We start from the raw sequence: 23,475 nt of genomic DNA on the forward strand, positions 1-23,475 counted from the left end.
GTAACACACTACACCGTCATGGATTAAAATCCTGCACTGCACTGTATCCCCACTGTATCATTTTGATGCTAGATTATTCCCTATGTAGAACAGCATGTTGCACACCCCTTAGTTTTCCCATAGGATCAATCCAGACTTTTCCAAAAGTATATTTTTTCTACTTAGTTTTGCATAGGAACGCATTGTGAGGGCAGAACAAACACAGACACTGGACAGAGCAAGAACTCAGGCATCTACTACATTATAGAACATTTATTTTACAATATAAAAATATTTTCGGCAATCACTACAGACCCCCAACAACACAACGCTGCTCATCACATCTCAGAGTTAAAAACAGTTAAGAAAGGCACAAAAAAACAGATAGGCTTAAGATATGCACAGTCTAGAGCAGATTTATATTAGCTTTGCAAATAAAGTTGTTTAAAAAAAAAAATTATATGTAAGCTAGGCAATGAATGATTTGTGTATGTAGTTGGTGAATGATGTTTATGTAGGCTGGGTGTGATGGCAATTTCTAAAGTCCAAACAATTTACGAAAATGGTAGGTAAGACAGAGGAAAACTCAAATGCACAATAAACAGTTTATTCTTGCAATGAGAGAATACACAGGTTACAAAGTAACAATGAATAATCTCTAAAGTAAAACAGGACAAGCATCATAATTTAAAGGAGGGAAAAAGGGGTGTGGTAATATGTGTGTCAATAAAACACATTCACATGGTAAACCTTTTCAACCTTTTAGGAGCCACAATGTCTGGACACCCAAGGATTGACCCTAAAAGTGTTATACATATTAACTAATTTACGAGTAACTAATCCACTAGTGTCGGTCAAGGATGCTGTTCAAGGATGTCTCCCTGAGACAAACACCAGACCCCACTCTACCTACATTCCTTTACTTATCTAAACATGGGGACTCAGTCCTTTAATCAGTAAGAACACATCAGTGTAAGAAATTTCCCTGACATGGGTAATAAATTGAGTTTTAAAAACTAGACTTTAAACTGTTCAAACTCAGTCCCAGGCTGGGTTTGGTTTTGAATATTCTGACAGGACATTAGTCCTAACACATATAAAGTGTTTATATTGCTATATTTAATTGACAGTGGGTTTATTATTACTGCCTTTCGTGAAAGACAAATTTGATGTGTTTTTGAACTTAATTCCCATTTTTTTGATTATTCCAAGCTTCTCAAATGAGATGCCTTTCAATTTCACTGAAGAGCATCTTTTCTGTGCTCCTACAAAGCGTTTACGTGTCGTTATATCTAAGTTCAGAATGTCAATCGGCCCATCCTCCTGCTTCAGAACAGCTTGGAAGTATTTACCCCCGCTGTTTCCCGTTATTATCTCCGAAACACTAACGATGGTCCCAGATGCTTGCCTTGGCCTTCGAACAGTTTTCTTCTTTTCCTCCTCCTTTCCACATTGTTTCTTTTTTACTGGAGCAGTTTGAATCTTTGGAGCAGGGGTATTGACAGTTGAGGGTGCAGATGTCTGGGGGTACTGGATTGCTGACCAGAGTTGTGTCACTTAGCTTTTCTTCTAGTTTGGGGTAGGCTAATTGGATTGCAGGCTTTGTGAGCAGGGTCAGGAATTCATTGCATCTCTTTTCTCCCTTACCAATGAGCATATCCAGCAGTTCGACAATGGAATCATATGGAGATGATTTACTGGTAGCGTACAGTTTCCTGTATTCGTGATGCGTCACTAGTTCGTTCTCGCTTATATTCTGTAGGATCTCCCCGGGGCTTCCTGACAGGGTATCTAGCAGAAAAGTCTTCTGCTTTAATAACAATTTAGACATGCTGGAACCAAGAAAGAAGAGAGAGAGAGAGAAAAAGACAAGAGGTTTCAAATAGATTTATTCTTTTAAAAATTCTGAACTAGACCAAGCAAAGCCATGCTTGGCACATAAATAGTCTCAAATAAGCCTACTACAAATCTAAAAATCCTATTTGCAATAAAATAAAAAGCAAATGACTGTACATTATTTCATCATTAAAAACATACATGTATCAATGAACCATTAATTTGAGCTTTATTAGAATAAATTACCTAATAAACAGCAGATGTTACACTGCCTGTACATCCACAATGAGGATAGTAGCCTATCAACATTTAACACTACAGTAAAATAATTCCTATTTTATGATATTCTTAACTTTTCAACTCTGAAAGGTAAATATAGTCTTAATATGATAAGCTATGTCATTACAATTTTGGGCTGGAGACATTCATGTTTATTTCTTCATACATAAATTAGTGTCCATTTGATTAAACTGGACATTACAGCTGACCCCATACAATCGACATCTAGTTGACTAGTCTGTTACTCGACTAATGGTGCGTTCCATTTGTACTTAGAGGTCTGAATTTCCGAGTTCCATGTCAGAGCTTTCAACTGGAATGCCCACTCAAGGAATGTTGTACACTACCTTATACCACCCATTCTACTAGGGGGACTTCAGGTTGAGTGAGACATTTAAGCTCATGGGTAGTAGACTCTGCCAATTTTGCAAGCCAATCAAAACAATTAACTCTGTATTGTTATCATCATAGTGGGCATGTTGTCATTTTTCAAATACAACATGCCACTACAGGGCTCCAAACAAAAAAATCAATTAAGGAGCCATTGGCTCCTATAGGGGGAAAAAAAACAGGCGCCAAATTTTTTTTTTTTAAGAACCACATAACAATGTGTTCATTAGTTCATTACTTTTAGTCACTCTGTTGTGTGCAATTTGTGCATGTCTCTCCTCTTCTTACAGTTTCAGCATTTTCATCTTGTGAATGTTCTGGAAACTGAAGCTTATTTGGGAACTGAATGTCACTTACGACTTAAGAACTATATACAGTCAAATAAAAAAGATATATCATTATGGTATTTAGAATTTCAGTGACGTCGCATAACTGCCAGATTCAAACTGTGCTTTAGCGCGTTGGTTGGCGCTGAGGCAGTAGGACGTGTTCAGCGCTGTCATATTAAGCTATCACAACTATGCAATGTTTTCAACCTCATACTGTTTATTTTAGGTTTCAGACATTTTAATACACATAAGCATGAGTAAAACAATACATTTGGAGGTTGTAAAATACACATTGATGTCTGTGGAAGCAGCCATAACAATCTATTCAAATATAATTTTGCCAACGTGTGTTATTCATATCAGACAAACATAGTGGAAGTAACTATTAAGTTTACTCTATTCTTCTGACAGTTCACCGGCATCTTTCTTGCATGTATTTCAGGAGAAACTGATGAATTACGTGCTGTTAATCTGACTGATAGGACAACATTGCGGCGATCAAGATTATTTGTAAAGATTTTTATACGACCAAACACACTCACTTACACGTATTTGAGAATCGGAATATCATATAGTTGATGACATGGTAAGCACGTTTGTGAATATTTTGAATAAAAAAATAAAAATAAAATAAAGGAGCGGTGTGTCACGTGACAGATATGACGCGTCGACATGGAAACATTAAGGGGGAAAATACTCTGGGGAGTCAAAATATTAAAATTAAGCGTGAAAGGATTAATATGCATAATAAATGACGCTGGCATATATTTTTATTAAGCGAGTTATCAGTGTGTATTGATTGATGGTATAAAGTTAAGCCCCCTTAAGAATCGTTCATTTCATCCTGCAGCCGGGCCTGTCTTGAAGAAGTAAGATATATTTCGCTTTGACATTTCTTTCTGGCGCGGAAAGGTGACATTCGCTTGCGATTGGTTATCGCAGATCCAGAGTGACGCTGGGCAAATCCAATAGTTTTAAACTTCAACAGAGTAACGTTACCCGCCTTCAAGGAAGTTAACGTTAGTCAGTAGAAGGGGACAGACCGATTGTACAAATGAATGACGTTAACAAAACAAATGAAGGGATAGGCTACTGGTTATAAAACATGCACGTAGGATGCACATTTTACAATAAAAGGGAGTACATTTGTATTGTCGCCAATGGCGACCTTGACAGAAATTTCACTCACAAAGAAATATATTTGGTCGCAAATGCGACCATTTTAGTCGCAGTTTGGAGCCCTGCACTATGACAACAATCAAATAAGAGGCTTATCTATTATTCTGTAAAAATGTGCAACTACTAATTAAAAAATATAAAACATAATAGAATTTAACAGAATTTTAAATGCTTATTCCATCAGGCATCGTAATAGGGTTTTAATGAGAAAATAGTTCCCCCACTCAAGCTGAAAGATACTTAAAAAGGTGTTTAAATGGATGTAGCATTTACCAAATGTGTCCCACTTTTCCACAGACTACCCTATATAGTTCATTACTTTACATATTATTTAGTACACTACTTTCGAAACATCCTATTCCTGTATGGAGCAACTTTAGTAGTATTTACAGTTGAGCAGGAAACGTCTTGCCCTAGATAGTTTTCATGCATGTTATGTTGTATGGTTTCACTTTGTTTTGGAGAGGCACGTTAAACCACAGGACATTGCAGTCAATTGCTAGATTGTTACGGAACAAACTTACCTTTCAGATGTTTTACCCGTCTTTAGAATGTAGTTAGTTATGGATTACAAATCGTTGATAGCCGAATGATGAATGTATTTAGGCAATAAAAACTACTTGGAGGCAGAATACTTCCGGGCACAGACCAATCAGGGTTGCCAGATTTTGAGATAATACTGTACAATGACCGACATCACAGTCGAAATTATGCGACTAGATAGTTTTAATGCATGTTGTTAGGTTGAATGCTATCACTTTGTTTTGGAGATTCAGGTTAAACCACAGGCAATCGCCGGTAATTGCTAGATTGTAGCGGATGGTCCGGGTATCGTTTGTTTGTTTACATTGAACAACAACTTCGGTTACCTCGTCGAAGTCAGAAAAAACACATCATATTCCGAATTTCCCCTGTGGGTGGGGCTAAATCTGGAATGCCTGTCATTGGCCAAATACACAGGACACGCATTCATTGTTTTTTCATATTAAGAGTTTACCCGAAGACACGGTTATTTTATCTACTTTAGATTTGTTAGCCAATTACACAAGCTGTCGCCCAATTATTTGGCTTAACTGGCTGAATACATTTATTGAAATAGCTCAAATGTACATTTGTTACGCACTGACAGTCATCAGGTTGGTCATAGACAATGGGGGGTGACTTGCAGGCTCAACTAGCTGTTGAGGAAGGCAATTGGACTGCAAGAAGACCCTTCTCATCTTCTCTAAGATGAGCTGTGGAAACAGAGGAACACGTTCCGCCACTGGTTCATCCTGCCAACTGCTAATCCTATATAGATCAATGCAGCCTGTTTGATATTTGCTGCTCCAATATTGCGCAGTGTTACTGTGGTTGGTGTTTTGGTTATTGTTTAAGTCTAAATAATAAATATTTTAGACAATGAGTAATACATATTGACAGGATAGTGAAATATTGCAGTTAAACTTATTTGTAGCCTTTACATGCATATCTTACATAATGACTGTATTACATTAGGTAAACTTACACTTACCATTGATCATATGCAAATACAGACCATAGGCTGTTGTCAATTCTAGGCACAGAAAATATATACATTGGTCATCTGAAATGTGTCTCTTCTTTAACTAAACTTGTACTTTTTAAATCATAAAATGTACAATACTTTTGTAAACACTTCCAGAACTTAATTTCAATATGTCACATTTGGTTTATTTTGAGTAAGTAAATCATCAGATAAATCAGTCCTTTATTCTGGGATCAATCAATCAAAACATGAACACTTCGTTTTCAAGCAAATATTTTTGTTGTATTTATTAGGCACATCAAGGCATTTTTGAAAGGTGTGCTGTTATTGTTCATTGCCTCATCAAATAGAATATGAATGTCGGGCCACTTTTCTGTGAAGTACCGTTCCACACTGGCTCAGTCCTCTACTGATGTGATGGAGACACTGCCAAATATTGACATCCTGGTCAAAGGTGAGCCCACTTAGTGATCTGCTGCAATAGAGGCATTGAGCAGCAGCTCTTCCTCAATATTGGCTCTGAATCCATTCTCAGCCAGGATATTGGATATTCCTCTGCCTGAATTAACATGTTTTCGAAGCACTTGTGAGGAGTCACTGGTTTATTTGACAGTACTAGCGCCAGTGGCCTTGTTAGAACATATTTAGTGTGTTGCTTTAGCATGTTTTGTATTGCTAATGGAGAACTTTAAATAATACTGTTTAGTGTTCTTGTTGTTGACCAAATTGAGCACTTTTGCATGGCCGTGTGCATGGTTTCGGTAGGCTATGTAATAGGAAATGGGCCTTTCTACATCTGTGCTTCAAACTTCTTTCATTCAGATCGATATTGCCAGTATGTATTTGACCGACTCTACCAACGTGGTAATTTTCCCTTTGGAAGATGGTCACTTCAGCTGTCTTGATTTGAATGAGCGGGCAGATTATGAAGTTCACTGTGCTGGTGATCTAAGCCATCTTGGTCGAACGCCAACAGGTGGAGACCAAATAATGGACGTTTATCAATTTTTGTCCGTACGGTTCCAATCCAAAGAACATAAGTTACCAAGAACACCTAAAATGCCCGGATGTGTACTTGATCCGCCTCTTTTATCAAGGATGTATGGGTTGGTGACTTGTTCAGCGAGAACAAATCTGATATCCCAGAAGTCATTTCAACATGTCAGGAGAGCAGGAAAAACTCCACAACTGTACGTTTTTACTTTTCTTATTTAAGGTGAACCGTACCTGTAAATCAGCATCTGAAAAGCAATGTGACGAGAAATGGGCATTGTAGTCACTGAATATTAGCAAGAAACGGCTCAGACTTTTCAATCAGCTAGCTAACGTTATTCAGTGCAGTGGAGAGGCTAGTTAACGTTAGCTAAGTTAAGTAATTACAGTAACAGTAGAGAGGGACAGCTTTTTTAGAATTTTTTTAGAGATTACAGCGTAGTGCCAGAAGACGCCGGTAAACAAGGCCTCCGCGGTCTGCAGGGCCGTCGGGATGCCAGGGAGAGGGAGGAGACGGCAGAATTTGGAGAAACGGTCCACAACGACCATGACAGTGGTGAAACCCTGAGAAGGAGGGAGGTCTGTTTGATAATTAGTAGATAGATGAGACCATGGTCGTTGTGGTATGGGTAAGGGGTGCAACTTACCTGCTGGGAGATGCCGCGGGGTCTTACTGTGTGCACACACTAAGCAGGAAGAGACATACCTACTCACATCCAGGGCGAGCCACCATTACCGATCGGTGATGTTTAGGATGGCGCGCCCTAGCATGGCTGGAGGAAAGTGTGGCATGGGCCCAGGAGATGAGCCAGACCCGGCTCTCCAAAGGGAACGTACTGCCGATTGGGGGGACAGTGCGCCGGAGAGGGCTCATTGCGCAACGCCTGCACAATCTCCACCCAACGCCCATAGAAGAGGATACATGATTCAGGCAGGAGGGGCTGATCCCAACCATGCACACGAGACAGGGCGCCTTTGTGTTTTTGCTCCCTGGGATGTAAGAAGTTAAACCTGGCAAGAAAAAGGGCCCACCTGGCCTGAGGGGAGTCGAGTCTTTGAGTTGAGGCTGCCCAGACGTACTCCAGATGACGGTGGTCGGTCTGTACGAGAAAAGGGTGCTTAGCCCCCTCGAGCCAGTTCTGCCACTCCATGAGGGCAGTGACAATGGCCAGCAGCTAACGATTACCGACACTGTAATTGTGTACTGTGGGAGTTTGCTTTTTGGAATAGAAGGCACATGGGCAGTGCTTGGGTGGTAACCCTGTGCGGTGCGACAAGACCGCCCCTACCCCTGCGCGGTGCGACAAGACCGCCCCTACCCCTGCCGCCGAAGCATCAACCTCTACCTTGCCAAAAACTCGAATGAACCTCCGGAAATAGAACCGCTGTACTGCCTTTACCGTGGTCGGGGTCGGCCATTTATGCACTGCGTCAATGCGCTCCTGTTCCATCTCCACCCCTGAGATGGAAATACAGTATCCAAGGTAGGAGACGGCATGTAGGAAGAACAAACACTTTTCCAGCTTGACAATTGTGTTTTTCTTCAGATGCTTGAACAATATAAACCAAATATAGTTGAAATCGAAATGGTAATGATGAAAGCACTCCCACTTGTGCTTACATACATGAGAGGAAGGCCCAGGGTAAAAACAGGCCTCTCCCCTCATGAGGTCATCACTGGAAGACCAATGAACACAGGCCTAGGCGCCCCTACTCACACAGACCTCACCACAGAACATGTGAATGATACAATGTTAAAATACTGCACTAATCTGTCAAAGGTTCTGAACAACATCCACAGGAGTGTGAGAGCTGCTTTACCAACTCCCATTGAAGGCCCGCTGAACGACATCAAGCCTGGAGACTGGGTAGTCATCAAAGACTGCAAGAGAAAGCACTGGAGCAAGCCACGCTGGTTGGGTCCATACCAAGTTCAACTGGTCACTCAGTCTGCGGTCAAAGTTGCTGAACGAGGCACCTGGGTCCACTCCACACACTGTAAGAAGGCTCCAGCATTAGAAGATACGGCGAAATAATAGGTACATTTAAGTTACCTAAGGGCGGCGTGGGTTGTGGTGCTAGTAACCAACAACTCCAACACATCCTGCAACCATGGAGCCAGAGAGACAAGGACCATGGAACCCCTTCAGGAGGTCTGGAGGAATGAGATGCACCATCGGGTGCCTGCTGATTTTGAGTATTATCATCATCATACCGATAGTGTGGATTTCCAAACCGCACTGTGATGATTCTGGACAGATTGTAAATATGACACCTGATGAAGCAAGGAAAGAGACATTTGTACACCGTGTGAAGAGGCCCGAACCACAGATACAGACAGGGTCTGATTTCGAACAGACTAGGTTAATCTCTTGTGACATGATGAGCTGCCCCCCAGATGGGGATTGCTATGTACTGACAAGCCCAATGTTGAAGAATGATAAGTGGTATTGGACTCACCTGAATACAGGAGGGAACACTATGTTCCCCTCATACCATTTTCCCAACCATGTGAATAGGTGGAGATGTTATGATGATGTTTATTGTACTGTTAACATTTCCAAACCTCTAGGAGTAATCCAGGATTACTGGTGTTTCAGTACCAATGAGGGTACCACCCCTTGCAGATCACCCGACTTCCCTATACGTAGACCCGCTATGATATGTCCCTTAACAGTTGCACATACTACTGTAGTTCCTACTCCTGCACCACGTAGTCCTGAACCAGGTAGAGTAAGGAGAGCACTGTTAGAGCCAGATGTCACGGTCGTGGGAGGAGAAGGACACAGGCGCAGAGTAGAGGTACTGGAGATAATCCATCTTTTAATGAAAACAAAACTCAAACAAAACAAAAGGCAGCAACCAGTGACGTGGGTTAACATCAACAGGACAAAACCAAAATGAACCACACCAACATGGCCAACAAACTGAACTTCAATAGGGTGCCCAATTGGAGGCAATAACCAACACCTGCCTCCAATTGGGGAAACCAAAAAAAAGGATAAGAGGTGGCTAGAGGCCGGGGGGAGCCGCAGGGACAGGCCGGGGAGGTGGAGGGCCGGGAGACGGGAGAGACATACCTCAAACACTCCCCCCAAATTCTTGAGAATTATTTTACCTTGGCAAACACAATGAACACAAAGGACAGGAACTGTCCCACTTAATCAATACACCTCTCCAGGTGAGCTCAGGAGGGTGTGGCTGATGGCCCACACCTGGTGTTCCAGATCTTTATAGAAGCAAATGTTATGTAGGACCCCTGATTAACATCACCAGGGGTCTGTTGGAGAACTGGTGGGGCCAGACGCTCCTCTTCGTCAGATATTTCTCATTAAACTACAAGAGGAGGAAAGATTGAGTATTGAAACCTGTGTTCAGATGTTGTGGATTTGCACCCTAAAGATACAGATGTACAGTAGATTTTAGGAGGTTTCTCATGCAAGGGCGTAGGAGAAGTGGGGTACAGGGCAGATATGCCCCCCCATCCCCCAGAGCTAGAAGAAGGTAATTCCCAGACTCTCAGTGGTATATAAGGCACCTTCTCCTCCACACAGCCAATCCTTTCACAACTGCTGAAACAGAGCAGTGTCTATTCAACCACCTGTTCTACTCATAGTCCCATTCAAGGAAAGGTCTAGAAATATTCCACCTTCAATTTGGTTGCTTTACAAAATAAAAACCACAGAAATTACATTAAATAACATATACAGTATTTCAATACAATTATATTTCAGTGATACAATAATGAGGGGAATCCAAACTTTTTGAAAAAGGAAAGTGACCGATCTAAAAAAAATAGTTTGAAATTTAAACAATAAAACACATTTGAAGTAAATATATATTTTTTCTTCCTTTTAACTGTTAAAGGTCAGCTCAGTGAGTTTTAACCAACCATTATTTCTAAACTATGTAGAAATTGTAGAACAAATGTTTCTTCTGACTGTATATTCTCCTGATGTTATGTAAAATAAAAACCATAAAAAAGTTTGTTTAATAAAAAACTAAAGATGAAGGATATAGTTAAAGCTGGAAAATATAAAAAGATAAACATCATAATACAGGTTCTTGAGCCCACAGTGACATCATACTGTGATGATCACAATGATGATTCAGTCTGTTTGATGACATCACTATTTTCAGTTTCCGTTGATTTGGCTGCTGAAAATGAAACAAATTATTTTTTCATGAAGTGCCGTAAACATCTTCAAACTGTATCAGAAGCTAATAGATGAACAGATTAGTTTAATATTTGTGATGAGCAGTTTCTACAAAATAAATGAAATCTAAATGACTGACTCCAGGCACGTCTATTTACATTTTAAATTAACCATATGTTACAGCATTGTTATGACTGTTTTATGAGCAAGATGTAAATAAGGAAAATATCAATCTGGATCAGCTGCTTCTAGATCCCCTGTAAGAAAGTCCTCACCTCCAGCCCTGCAGTATTTCACCATCAGTATGATGGACACCAGTAGAAATGGAGACACCACCAGTAGACCACACAGCAGTCTGGACAGAGAGATGGAGACCAGAGAACCTGGAGGGACTATAATATACAGCCTTTACATTCAGGTCACACACACACACAAACAAATGCAGGGAGACAGGGATTAGGTAACTATGGTATTCATAGGAAGGCAGGGGAGGAGATGGGGTGCAGGCCAGGGGAGGAGATGGGGTGCAGGGGAGAAGATGGGGTGCAGGCCAGGGGAGGAGATGGGGTGCAGGCCAGGGGAGGAGATGGGGTGCAGGCTAGGGGAGGAGATGGGGTGCAGGCTAGGGGAGGAGATGGGGTGCAGGCCAGGGGAAGCTCAGGCGGAATGCAGGGAGCAAGGAACTGAGTTTGAGGCGGGGCAAGGGGAGTACAAGTAGCACTGATAGGTTGATGAAGACTAATATTTGATGATTTGGGCCGGCCTGTCTTCTTCCCCTGACACTGGTACTGGTACTGACCAGTCTGGTCTGGGAGAGAGATGATGATGGTTTTACTGGTCTGACTGGGAAGGAGTTGGTTGTCTCTGTACCAGACATAAGTCCAGTCTGTTCTTGCATATGTCTTTCTTTCTCAACCCTACATCCAATGAGACAAACATCCAATGATAATAGACATCATACTGTTTTCAATGGGGCTCCACATATTAATAATGTTTGAATCAGCTAAACAGACTCCTGAAAGACCAGAAAGAAGCTATTATTGAGAAACTGAGATTAAAAATATAGAGGATCTTACCAAACACTGTCAGTTTGACAGGATCACTCCACTCAGAATCATTTTGGATACTTCTGTGTTTTTTGATACAACGGTATTCACCACTGTCAGATGTGTAGACAGGACTGATTCTGTATTCAGGCTTTGTATCAGAGTAAACTGACTGACCATTCTTATAAATGTCATACTCCCAGTCAGTGTCTCCTCCCTCTAGGTCACATCTGAGAGTGACAGTCTCTCCTGTGAATATCTGGGTCCAGTTGGGTTGGAGGGTCAGAACAGCAATAGGTCTCTCTGGACAGAAACAACACAGACAACTAACTCAGTTGAATATACAGTTGCATTATTTTGAATGTAATAATGTAGAAATCTGTCTACACATTACTATAGCTTTACGTGAGCTACAATTATGGAGATAGAGTAAGCTGACTAAATATTAATTAATATATATTTTTTGTCCAAATGACACCGCAACCAATAACAATACAACATGCTTGGACTCACCAGTAACCTGTATGTGGACTGGTTCACTGTACTGGGTGTAGTAGACAGGGTCTCCTCTCCCAGCTCTACACCTGTACTGTCCTCCATCAGAGACACTGACCTGGCTGAGTGTGTAGGAGGGTTCAGAGGTTGTAGCTACTGGTTCAGAGTCTTGTCTGTGTCTGTACCAGTAAAACCTCCACCCAGAAGACTCTACAGTACAGGTCAGTGTCACACTGTCTCCTGTCAAGATGTCCTTTTGGTCTGAACTCAGGGTGGCCTTTGATTGATTAGCTGTTGAAATAGGTTTGAATGGGTAACACAATCACCACCATGATTACAACTAAACAACAACAAAATGAAAAACCTGGTAATATTAATAGTGAACTCACCAGTGACACTGATGTGGAGGGAAACACTGCGTTGTGACGACTGGGGACGATCTGTTCTTCTCCCATGACACTGGTACTGACTCACCTGGTCAGACAGAGTGCTGATGGTTTTAGAAGGTGAACCAGGACTCGGTAGTTGATCCTTTCTGTACCACCAGTATGTCCAGTCTGTGTAGTTTGATATGTCACACTGCAGAGTAACAGTCTCTCCAGCGTAGAGGAGACCTTGAGGAGAGACACTCACTGAGGCTGTTGGTGGAGCTGTAGAAACATTGACATAAATGAAAGGAAATACAGTCACATCAACAATCTTTCCTAATTATGATCTTACCTTTGTAAAACAATGTAACTGATGCCTTTCAAAGATACTGACAGAATAAATAGACACATTGAGAGTCATAGGATTATGTGGATATTGAATATAAGTTGGTTTTTAAGGGATCTTACCAGTAACACTGATAGGGTGATTAGGACTAATATATGATGACTGGGGCTGATCTGTCCTCTTCCCCTGACACTGGTACTGACCAGCATTGTTAGGGAGAATGATGGTGGTGGTTTTACTGGTCTCAATGGGAAACAGTTGGCTGTTTCTCTTCCAGACATAAGTCCAGTCTGTGTTTTCTGGTATGTAACACTGTAGAGTGATTCTCTCTCCTGAGTACAGTGGCTCCTGAGGAGAGACTATCTTCACTGAGGCCCTGGGCAGATCTGTGGAAACAATAATACATGAATGTAACTACATCAGTTCCTTTAAATATCTTTCTCAACACTTCAGAGACAAACATCCAGTAATAATAGACATCATTCTGTTTTCAATAGGGCTCCACATATTAATAATAACAAGAATTATGTTACAATAAATGTTTTCTTAGAAATGACTGAACAAAATCCTTAAAGACATGTCCAACTAAAAGTCATTATGGATCAACCGAGAGTAAAAAGCAAGCAAGTTAATTTTATTGCACAATTCATACATCGAAGCAATTCAAAGTGCTCTACAAAGAAAAATATATGAAAGGACAATAACATAAAAACAAATACTCAACCTCTCCTTGAACTGCCACCTTAACGTGGTGGAGGGGTTTGAGTACCCGAGTGACCCTAGGAGCTATGTTGTCTGGGGCTATATGCCCCTGGTAGGGTCTCCCAAGGCAAACAGGTCTTAGGCGACGGGTCAGACTAAGAGCGGTTCAAACCCCCCTTAATGATGAAAAAAATATTGAGTACCACGACGTCGCCCGGTATGGCGCAGCCGGGGCCCCACCCTGGAGCCAGGCCCGGGGTTGGGGCTCGTATTCGAGCGCCTGGTGGCCGGGCCTTCCCCCATGGGGCCCGGCCGGGCTCAGCCCGAACGGGCGACGTGGGGCCGCCCTCCCGTGGGCTCACCACCCACAGGAGGGACCATAAGGGGCCGGTGCGAAGAGGATCGGGCGGCAGTCGAAGGCAGGGGCCTAGACAACCCGATCTCTGGACACGGAAACTAGCTCTAGGGACGTGGAATGTCACCTCGCTGGCGGGGAAGGAGCCTGAGCTAGTGCGTGAGGTTGAGAGGTTCCGATTAGAGGTAGTCGGGATCACCTCTACGCACGGCTTGGGCTCTGGAACCACACTCCTTGAGAGAGGATGGACTCTTCACCACTCTGGAGTTGCCCATGGTGAGAGGCGGCGGGCTGGTGTGGGTTTGCTTATAGCTCCCCAGCTCTGCCGCCATGTGTTGGAGTTTACCCCGGTGAACGAGAGGGTAGTTTCCCTGCGCCTACGGGTCGGGGATAGGTATCTCACTGTTGTTTGTGCCTACGGGCCGAACGGCAGTGCAGAGTACCCGACCTTCTTGGAGTCTCTGGGAGGGGTGCTGGAAAGTGCTCCGACTGGGGACTCTATTGTTCTACTGGGGGACTTCAACGCCCACGTGGGCAACGACAGTGACACCTGGAGGGGCGTGATTGGGAGGAACGGCCCCCCTGATCTGAACCCGAGTGGTGTTCAGTTATTGGACTTCTGTGCTAGTCACAGTTTGTCCATAACGAACACCATGTTCAAGCATAAGGGTGTCCATCAGTGCACGTGGCACCAGGACACCCTAGGCCGCAGGTCGATGATCGACTTTGTTGTCGTCTCATCTGACCTGCGGCCGTATGTCTTGGACACTCGGGTGAAGAGAGGGGCGGAGCTGTCAACTGATCACCACCTGGTGGTGAGTTGGATCCGATGGCGGGGGAGAAAGCTGGACAGACTCGGCAGGCCCAAGCGTACTGTAAGGGTCTGCTGGGAACGTCTGGCTGAGTCTCCTGTCAGAGAGATCTTTAACTCCCACCTCCGGCAGAGCACCTCCGAGTGGACCATGTTCTCCACCGCCATTGTCGAAGCGGCCGCTCGGAGCTGTGGCCGTAAGGTCTCCGGTGCCTGTCGAGGCGGCAATCCCCGAACCCGGTGGTGGACACCGGAAGTAAGGGATGCTGTCAAGCTGAAGAAGGAGTCCTATCAGGCCTGGTTGGCTTGTGGGACTCCTGACGCAGCTGAGGGGTACCGACATGCCAAGCGGGCTGCAGCCCGGGTGGTTGTGGAGGCAAAAACTCGGGCCTGGGAGGAGTTTGGTGAGGCCATGGAGAAGGACTATCGGCTGGCCTCGAAGAGATTCTGGCAAACCATCCGGCGCCTCAGGAGAGGGAAACAGTGCCCTACCAACGCTGTTTACAGTAGAGGTGGGCAGCTGTTGACCTCAACTGAGGATGTCGTCGGGCGGTGGAAGGAATACTTCGAGGATCTCCTCAATCCCGCCGTCACGTCTTCCATTGAGGAAGCAGAGGATGAGGGCTCAGAGGTGGACTCGTCCATCACCCGGGCTGAAGTCACCGAGGTGGTTAAGAAACTCCTCGGTGGCAAGGCACCGGGGGTGGATGAGATCCGCCCTGAGTACCTCAAGTCTCTGGATGTTGTGGGGCTGTCTTGGCTGACACGCCTGTGCAACATCGCGTGGCAGTCGGGGACAGTGCCTCTGGGATGGCAGACCGGGGTGGTGGTCCCTCTTTATAAGAAGGGGGACCGGAGGGTGTGTTCCAACTATAGGGGGATCACACTTCTCAGCCTCCCCAGGAAAGTCTATGCCAGGGTTCTGGAGAGGAGAATACGGCCGATAGTAGAACCTCGGATTCAGGAGGAACAGTGTGGTTTTCGTCCAGGCCGCGGAACACTGGACCAGCTCTATACCCTCTACAGGGTGATGGAGGGTTCATGGGAGTTTGCCAAACCAGTCCACATGTGTTTTGTGGATTTGGAGAAGGCATTCGACTGTGTCCCTCGTGGCATCCTGTGGAGAGTGCTTCGGGAATATGGGGTCCTGGGTCCTTTGCTAAGGGCTGTCAGGTCCCTGTACGACCGAAGCAGGAGCTTGGTCCGCATTGCCGGCAGTAAGTCAGACTTGTTCCCTGTGCATGTTGGACTCCGGCAGGGCTGCCCTTTGTCACCGGTTCTGTTCGTAATTTTTATGGACAGAATTTCTAGGCGCAGCCAGGGGCCGGAGGGTGTCAGGTTTGGGGACCACACGATTTTGTCTCTGCTCTTTGCGGATGATGTTGTCGTGTTGGCCCCTTCAAGCCAGGACCTTCAGCATGCACTTGGACGGTTTGCAGCCAAGTGTGAAGCGGTGGGGATGAAAATCAGTAACTCCAAATCCGAGGCCATGGTCATCAGTCGGAAAAGGGTGGCTTGCCCACTTCAGGTTGGTGGAGAGTGCCTGCCTCAAGTGGAGGAGTTTAAGTATCTAGGGGTCCTGTTCACGAGTGAGGGAAGGATGGAACGGGAGATTGACAGACGGATCGGTGCAGCATCTGCAGTAATGCAGTCGATGTATCGGTCTGTCGTGGTGAAGAAAGAGCTGAGCCGTAAGGCGAAGCTCTCGATTTACCGGTCAATCTACGTTCCTACTCTCACCTATGGTCATGAGCTTTGGGTCATGACCGAAAGGACAAGATCCCGGATACAGGCGGCCGAAATGAGCTTTCTCCGCAGGGTGGCTGGGCGATCCCTTAGAGATAGGGTGAGAAGCTCGGTCACCCGGGAGGAGCTCAGAGTAGAGCCGCTGCTCCTCCACATCGAGAGGGGTCAGCTGAGGTGGCTTGGGCATCTGTTTCGGATGCCTCCGGAACGCCTTCCTGGGAAGGTGTTCCGGTCCCGTCCCACCGGGAAGAGACCCCGGGGAAGACCTAGGACACGCTGGAGGGACTATGTCTCCCGGCTGGCCTGGGAACGCCTCGGTGTCCCCCCGGAAGAGCTGGAGGAAGTGTCTGGGGAGAGGGAAGTCTGGGCATCCCTGCTTAGACTGCTGCCCCCGCGACCCGGCCCCGGATTAAGTGGAAGCTGATGCGATGCGATGCGACAAATACTCAAATGAAAACATCAAAACAAATGAATACAACAGCCATGGGCTGATCTGTGGAAACAATCAAACATGAATATAACTACATCAGATATTGTGTGTCTTTCTCAACCCTTCAGAGACAAACATCCATTAATAATAGACATAATTCTGTTTTCAATGGGGCTCCACATATTAATAATAACAATGATAATGTTACAACAAATGGTTTTGTAGAAACGGCTGAACAGTCTCCTGAAAGACACATCCAATAAAACTCAATATGGAGGAACTGAGATTAAAAATTTAGATTATCTTACAAAATACTTTCAGTTTGACTGCAATCATGCACTCAGAATCATGCCAATCCTTCTATGACACATCTGATAGTGACAGTCTCTCCTCGGATTATTGGATACCTTCATTATCAGAAATATAAAAAAAAACAAATTATATAGAGTTCTATGTGACACATTATTTAGAGAGTCCCAATTTCCATCCGTACCTGTTCTAAAGATAGTATTTGTCAAGATTTCAGAGAAACAGCTCCCAAGCACAGAAAAACAGGCAGGCAGGCAAAAACATTGACTTGTAGCAGGGACGGACATAAACCAAGCACAAAAACACAATGACTGACAAAGGGCTAACAGAAGAGGGCAAATTAAATAGGGAGCTAATGAGGACCAACAAGACACAGGTACAAACAACAAGGACAGACACAGGTTGTGGGTAAGGACACAAACAAAAACCAAACATTCCAGGGTTACATTCAAAACCAATACTTCTTCTATTGTCCTTGTTCATCCATCTTCAGCATCCAACCTTTCTTGATGTTCAGTAAATCAGGGGTGCGTTCAGGAGAAGGGGAGCGTGGTTGTGGGTCCAAGCCGGAGGAGGGCGTCACAGTAATACTATCATGTAATACTACCCACTTTAAACAAACTATCGGTTGATGAGCAACTGCTTGCTAAGGTTTGGTTTAGAATAAGGTTTAGGGTTAGAATATAGATAAGGGTTATGGTAAGTAGATAGTTAAAATGTTACAGATAGTCAGTAGATAATCTGTAGAGCATCTACAGGCACTCTGTAGGGACTCTCAAAATAAAGTGCTACTGACTTCTCTTAATTACATACACAACTAAAACACCTATTTAGTAAAAATGAACTTGAAAAAGGAAAGGATGAAGCACAGTGAAATTGATCAAGTGCATGAATATGTTCCATTACCTTGAGAGTGACCACAGTAGATGAGGGTATTCAGTACTATGACAAATACATAGAAAGTCATTATAATACAGTAGTAACACAGTAATGTAAACTGTATTGTAGTGATAGAGTAGTTATATTAAGTCAGTACTCACAGAGTAGAACACAGAACCAGGAATGAACCATTCTGTCTTGGTGACGAGTAACTCTCTCTGAACAACAGTTTTACCTATTTACTTCCTAGATGATGAGAGTCTTGAAAGATCACGCCTCTTCACCATCACTCAGATTAACTGACATGAAATAAAGACATGTAAAAGACTATGAGCAACCATTTTGTTGCAGTTGATCCAATGTTTATTTTCAGACCAACATCTTATGTTTGGCTATATGGTCTGATCCTGGTTCCTTGCTCATTATAAGTAGAATAAAATGTAGAGACCTGAGATGAGATCAGAGTTTATGGTATTGTGCCCCTACATACAGATTTACATTAAGTTTGAATAGGCCTCCCCCTCAGTCTTTTACTAAGTTGGCTACTGGTGGTGAACCAAGCCTGTTAACCTCACTGCCCGGAAAGGAAATAGACAGGTTCAGAGAGCCTCCCTTTTCACACACTGTAAATAGTGAGCACAAACCACATATTTTAATACAATAATTTTTTCACACAGTGCCAGATGATGTCAGTTAACTTTTTTACTGAATTTTAAGCATCCTCACATTCTTTTTGTCTTACTTTATATTTTGGATGAAGATCTGAAACCATTCAGTTAGAAAGTGACAAAATCCAAAAAGGGAAAACATAATGAAAAATGCTTACTTACTAAAATAAGTAATACGCTTTCGTTTAATTAACAACAAAATAGTTCAAACTGTAATGATCACAAATATGATTCAGTCTGACCAATGACGTCATCAAATCGTAACATGTCTTCACGAGAAACTGTATCAGAATTTATGAACAGGTTAGTTTGATATTTTCAGAGAAACACCACGAATATAACAGAAATAGTTGACTCTGGGCAAATGTCTATTAACATTTTAAATGAGCCATTTAATTTAACCATTAACAGTGATATGAGCATGAAATAAAGGAGAAAATGAATCTGGATCAGTGGCTAATAGATTTACTCTAAGAAACTTCTCACCTCCAGCTCTGCAGTATTTCACCATCAGTATGATGGACACTAGTAGAAATGGAGACACCACCAGTAGACCACACAGCAGTCTGGACAGAGAGATAGAGACCAGAGAACCTGGAGGGATTATTTATTTTAATGTTGTACTACAAGCTTGGGCCCAACTGGTCAAGCAGTATGTTAAGTGAAGGAGTATCATAGATTGAATATAGTTTTGCTACCTCAATAGTCAAACAATATCATACAAAGCGGAGATTATCTAGGTTGAATTTGGTTATTTGAGTTACCTTTTTTACCTGCTTTTAAAAGAGTAGTTGGAATAAAGTATGATGCCAAGGTACTTCAAACTGGGAACCACTGGGAGCTTCTCCCCTGACACATAAACATCTCGCTCTGTACTATCAGCTGCCTCACTTTGTTACCTGGACCATCACAGTAGTGAGTTCTGTGCAGCTTGTTGTTAGATCTTTACATGAACGTACAGCTCCGGAAAAAATTAAGAGACCACTGCACCTTTTACTTTCCTTTCCAAAAAAAGCCGAATATGTAGGTTTTGAGTGAAGAACAGAAGGATTAAAATTAAGAGACCACTGCAAATTGAATACTTTGCCATTAAGATGTTACCTTTATTAGATCTCCTTACATGACACAGTCAGTTGTACAGCATCACTGGTTCTGGATTCCTTGTTTCCCTTTACACCCATACAGGTATATGACCCAGTATGAGATGTGTAGACAGGACTGATTCTGTACTCAGGCTTTGTGTCAGAGTAAACTGACTAATCATTCTTAATAAAGTCATACTCCCAGTCAGTCTCCTCCTATGACACATCTGATAGTGACAGTCTCTCCTCTGAAAATTGGACTGTTGTGCTTCAGTGTCACTACAGGCTTTAGTTTACCTACACAAACAAAACCATCATAATACAATTACCTTCAGTATCAGACAAAAAAATATATATATTATATTAACTTCTCATGAACAAAAACAACTTAATAACCTATTTAGTAAAAATGAACATGAACAAGGAAAGGCAGTGACAAACACAGAGGATGAAGAACAGAGAGATTGAGGTCTGATCAAATGAATGAATATCTATCATTACCTTGAGAGTGACCACAGTAGATGAGGGTATTCAGTACTACAACAAAGACAAAGAATGTAATTACAGTACAGTAGTAATAGAGGTATATACACTGTTTTGTAGTAATAGAGTAGTAATTAACCTTAGTTCACCTGGTACTCATAACAAACATATAGAATAGAATTCACAGAGTAGAACACAGAACCAGGAATGAACCATTCTGTCTTGGTGATGAGTAACTCTCTCTGAACAATAGTCAAAAATTAAAATGTATTTATAAAGCACATTTAAAAACAACTTATGTCGACCAAAGTGCTGTACAGTCAAAACATATAGCCAACTAAACCTATTTATAGGACATGACAAACAGAAACAGAACTTACTACCCATTTGCTTAGAAAAAAAGATAGGTCTTAAGATGAGATTTAAATATGTTGCTAATAGTAGAGGCCTTAATATATAAAGGTAGGCTGTTCCACAACTTTGGAGCAGCAACAGAAAAGGCCCGATCTCCTTTAAACTTCAGATGTGACGTGGAACACAAAAGCAGTTTGTTGGACGACCTAAGGGTCCTTGAGGAAGAGTGCTGCTAAGGAGGTCTGAAATATAGAATGCTGCTGATCCATGTAGGGCATTAAAAACATCTAAAATAACCTTTATTTATTTTAATGCCCTTTCACTACTAACCACTCTACTACCTATATGATAAGGGTCTTGTTATCATTATTGTTCCCACCTGTACCTTATTTACTCCCTCATTGTGTCGCCATTTAAGTTCCTCCTGCCACAGTGTTTCGTGTTGGTCATTTTCATTAGTGAGTTGGTTCTGTAACCTGTTCCTGCCATTTGTTATACATCATTAAACCTATGTGGTTGTGTCCTGCCTTCCTAACCAATGTGTGACACAACCATTCTGTTGCAGTTGATGCAATGTTTATTTTCAGACTAAGATCTTATGGTTGGTTAAAACATTTGACCCTGGTTGCTTCTTTGTTATTAGAAGAATAAAGAATAGAAACATGAGATGAGATCAGTTTCTGGTATTGTTCCCTACATACAGATGTACATTAGGTTTGAATTAGCCTCCCTTCCTTAGTTGGCTGTTGGTGGTGAGACTAGTTAGTTCACCTCACTTATTCCACTGCCCACAAAGGAAATAGACAGGTTCAGAGAGCTTCCCTTTTGACAACTGCTGTTGTAAAAAGCGCTTTATAGATACATTTTGATTGATTGATTGATTCCCTTTTCACACATTGTAAATAGTGAGCACAAACCACAAATTATGAATATATAATTTTCTCAAACAGGGCCAGTTTCTAGTTGACAGGTCTTTATAACTTAAGATGATAATTTAAACACTACATATTGTATTTACCCAGGTTCTCTTCATCTGATTTTATGTAATGAAGACCAGAGACTATGCATTTAGACAAATAAAGTTCTGGAAAAAATTAAGAGATTTTTCTTTCCTTTCCAAAAAAATTGAAAAGAAAAGTTTAGAGTGAAGAAGAGAAGCGTTCAAATTGCAGTGGTCTCTTAATTTTAACCCTTCTGTTCCTCCCTCAAAACTTTCCTTTTCAACATTTTTGGAAAGGAAAAAAAAATTGCAGTGGTCTCTTTATTTTTCCCTGAGCTTGATGTTATAATAGAGGAAATCAATAAAAGTGCTAAATATATCCACAAAGAAAATCCACAACTACTTACTAAAACATAAGCATACAAACGTTTAAAGCAGAAAATATAAAACAATACAAAATCCTTAAAAACATGTCTAACTCAATTAGTTTGTATTGCAATGATCACAAGGATGATTCAGTCTGATCAATCATATAATAAGATTGTATCTTCAGGCGAGTCTACTGAACACAAACCTTTAGTTCCGTACTTCACACATTTTAAACTGTATCAAAAGTTGTAAACAGGTAAGTTTGATATTTTCTGAGAAACAGCAACAGCAAAATACATTCAATAGAAATAGTTGACCCTGGGCAAATGTTTATTAATATTCTAAAAGAACAATTTAATCCAACCATTAACAGTGATATGATCATGAAATAAAGAAGGAGACCATTTCACCATCAGTAAGATGGACCCCAGTAGAAATGGAGACACCACCAGTAGGCCACACAGCAGTCTGGACAGAGAGATGGAGGCCAGAGAACCTGGAGGGAGTATTAATATACATATTTTACCATCAAGACACACAAACATACACACTGACAGACACACTACAATTTAATACATTTCCTTGTTTTTGAAAGGAGAGCACATTTTTTAGCCATTAAAATAACATCAAATTGATTAGAAATACAGTGTAGACATTGTCAATGTTGTAAATCACTATTGTAGGTTGAAACGGTAGATTTTTTAAGGATTATTTACATTGGCTCATAATCAGCAACCATCACTCCTGCGTTCCAATGGCATGTTGTGTTTGCTAATCCAAGTTTCTAATCTAAAAGGCAAATTAATCATTAGAAAACCCTTTTGCGATTATGTAGCCAGTGGGGTCGTTTGGCCTGGGTGTCCAGGGCTATATCCCTGGATCTCAAAAACTGACCAAAGAAATAATAATTAAAAACAGCCCCTGATCTATTCATCTATAATATCGATTGTGCTTTATGACAATGTAGACGTGTAGGCCGGTAGCATGCGGGGGGGGGGGGGGGGGGGGGGGGCTAATCCCGGAATGTATTGTGATCCCAACGACACCTCTTATGTTGCTAGAAACTGACACCTCAGAGTCCTGAACTGGCAGCTTAATTTATTAGTACTCACAAAACACCAGTCCCAGTGTCAACAGTGAAGAAACGAATGTTCTTCTGCCTCATTTAATCTCTTCTTTTTACTGGTCTGAGACATGGCTTTGTCTTTGAAACTCTGCATCAACTACAACATAATGGTTGCTCACTGTCTTTTACATGTCTAGATTTCATGTCTGTTTTGGCAGTGTGATGGTGAAGAGGCGTGATGAACACTCATCATACTCTCATTATATAGGAAGTAGAGGGATTAATAGAGAAAACTGTTGTTCAGAGAGAGTTACTCGTCACCAAGACAGAACGGTTCAATATTTAATATATGTTTAATATTAATACTCCATTACTGC

The 23,475-nt window shown here is 42.2% G+C and overlaps 1 protein-coding gene and 1 long non-coding RNA gene across 2 annotated transcripts in view; both read right to left on the minus strand.

Moving 5' to 3' along the window:
• The window catches only part of LOC105009296 (obscurin-like), a 51,905-nt gene extending 33,539 nt beyond the window's left edge, over positions 1-18,366 (minus strand). The window contains exons 1-4 of the mRNA XM_034290644.1: positions 18,298-18,366; positions 18,164-18,199; positions 13,027-13,290; positions 12,580-12,840 (exon numbers count right to left, since the gene is read on the minus strand). Of these exons, the coding sequence (XP_034146535.1) occupies positions 12,580-12,840; positions 13,027-13,290; positions 18,164-18,199; positions 18,298-18,328 (592 nt within the window). The 5' untranslated portion in view covers positions 18,329-18,366. The remainder of the gene's footprint in view (positions 1-12,579; positions 12,841-13,026; positions 13,291-18,163; positions 18,200-18,297) is intronic.
• On the minus strand, positions 1,216-4,865 carry LOC109615030. Its single transcript, XR_002196046.3, has 2 exons — positions 4,517-4,865; positions 1,216-1,811 (listed from the first exon to the last, which is right to left on the minus strand). It is a non-coding gene; the product is annotated as an uncharacterized LOC109615030 (long non-coding RNA).
• Positions 18,367-23,475: the final 5,109 nt, after the last annotated feature.

The sequence above is a fragment of the Esox lucius genome, chromosome 24, assembly GCF_011004845.1.
Source record: "Esox lucius isolate fEsoLuc1 chromosome 24, fEsoLuc1.pri, whole genome shotgun sequence".
NCBI classification, from domain to species: domain Eukaryota; kingdom Metazoa; phylum Chordata; class Actinopteri; order Esociformes; family Esocidae; genus Esox; species Esox lucius.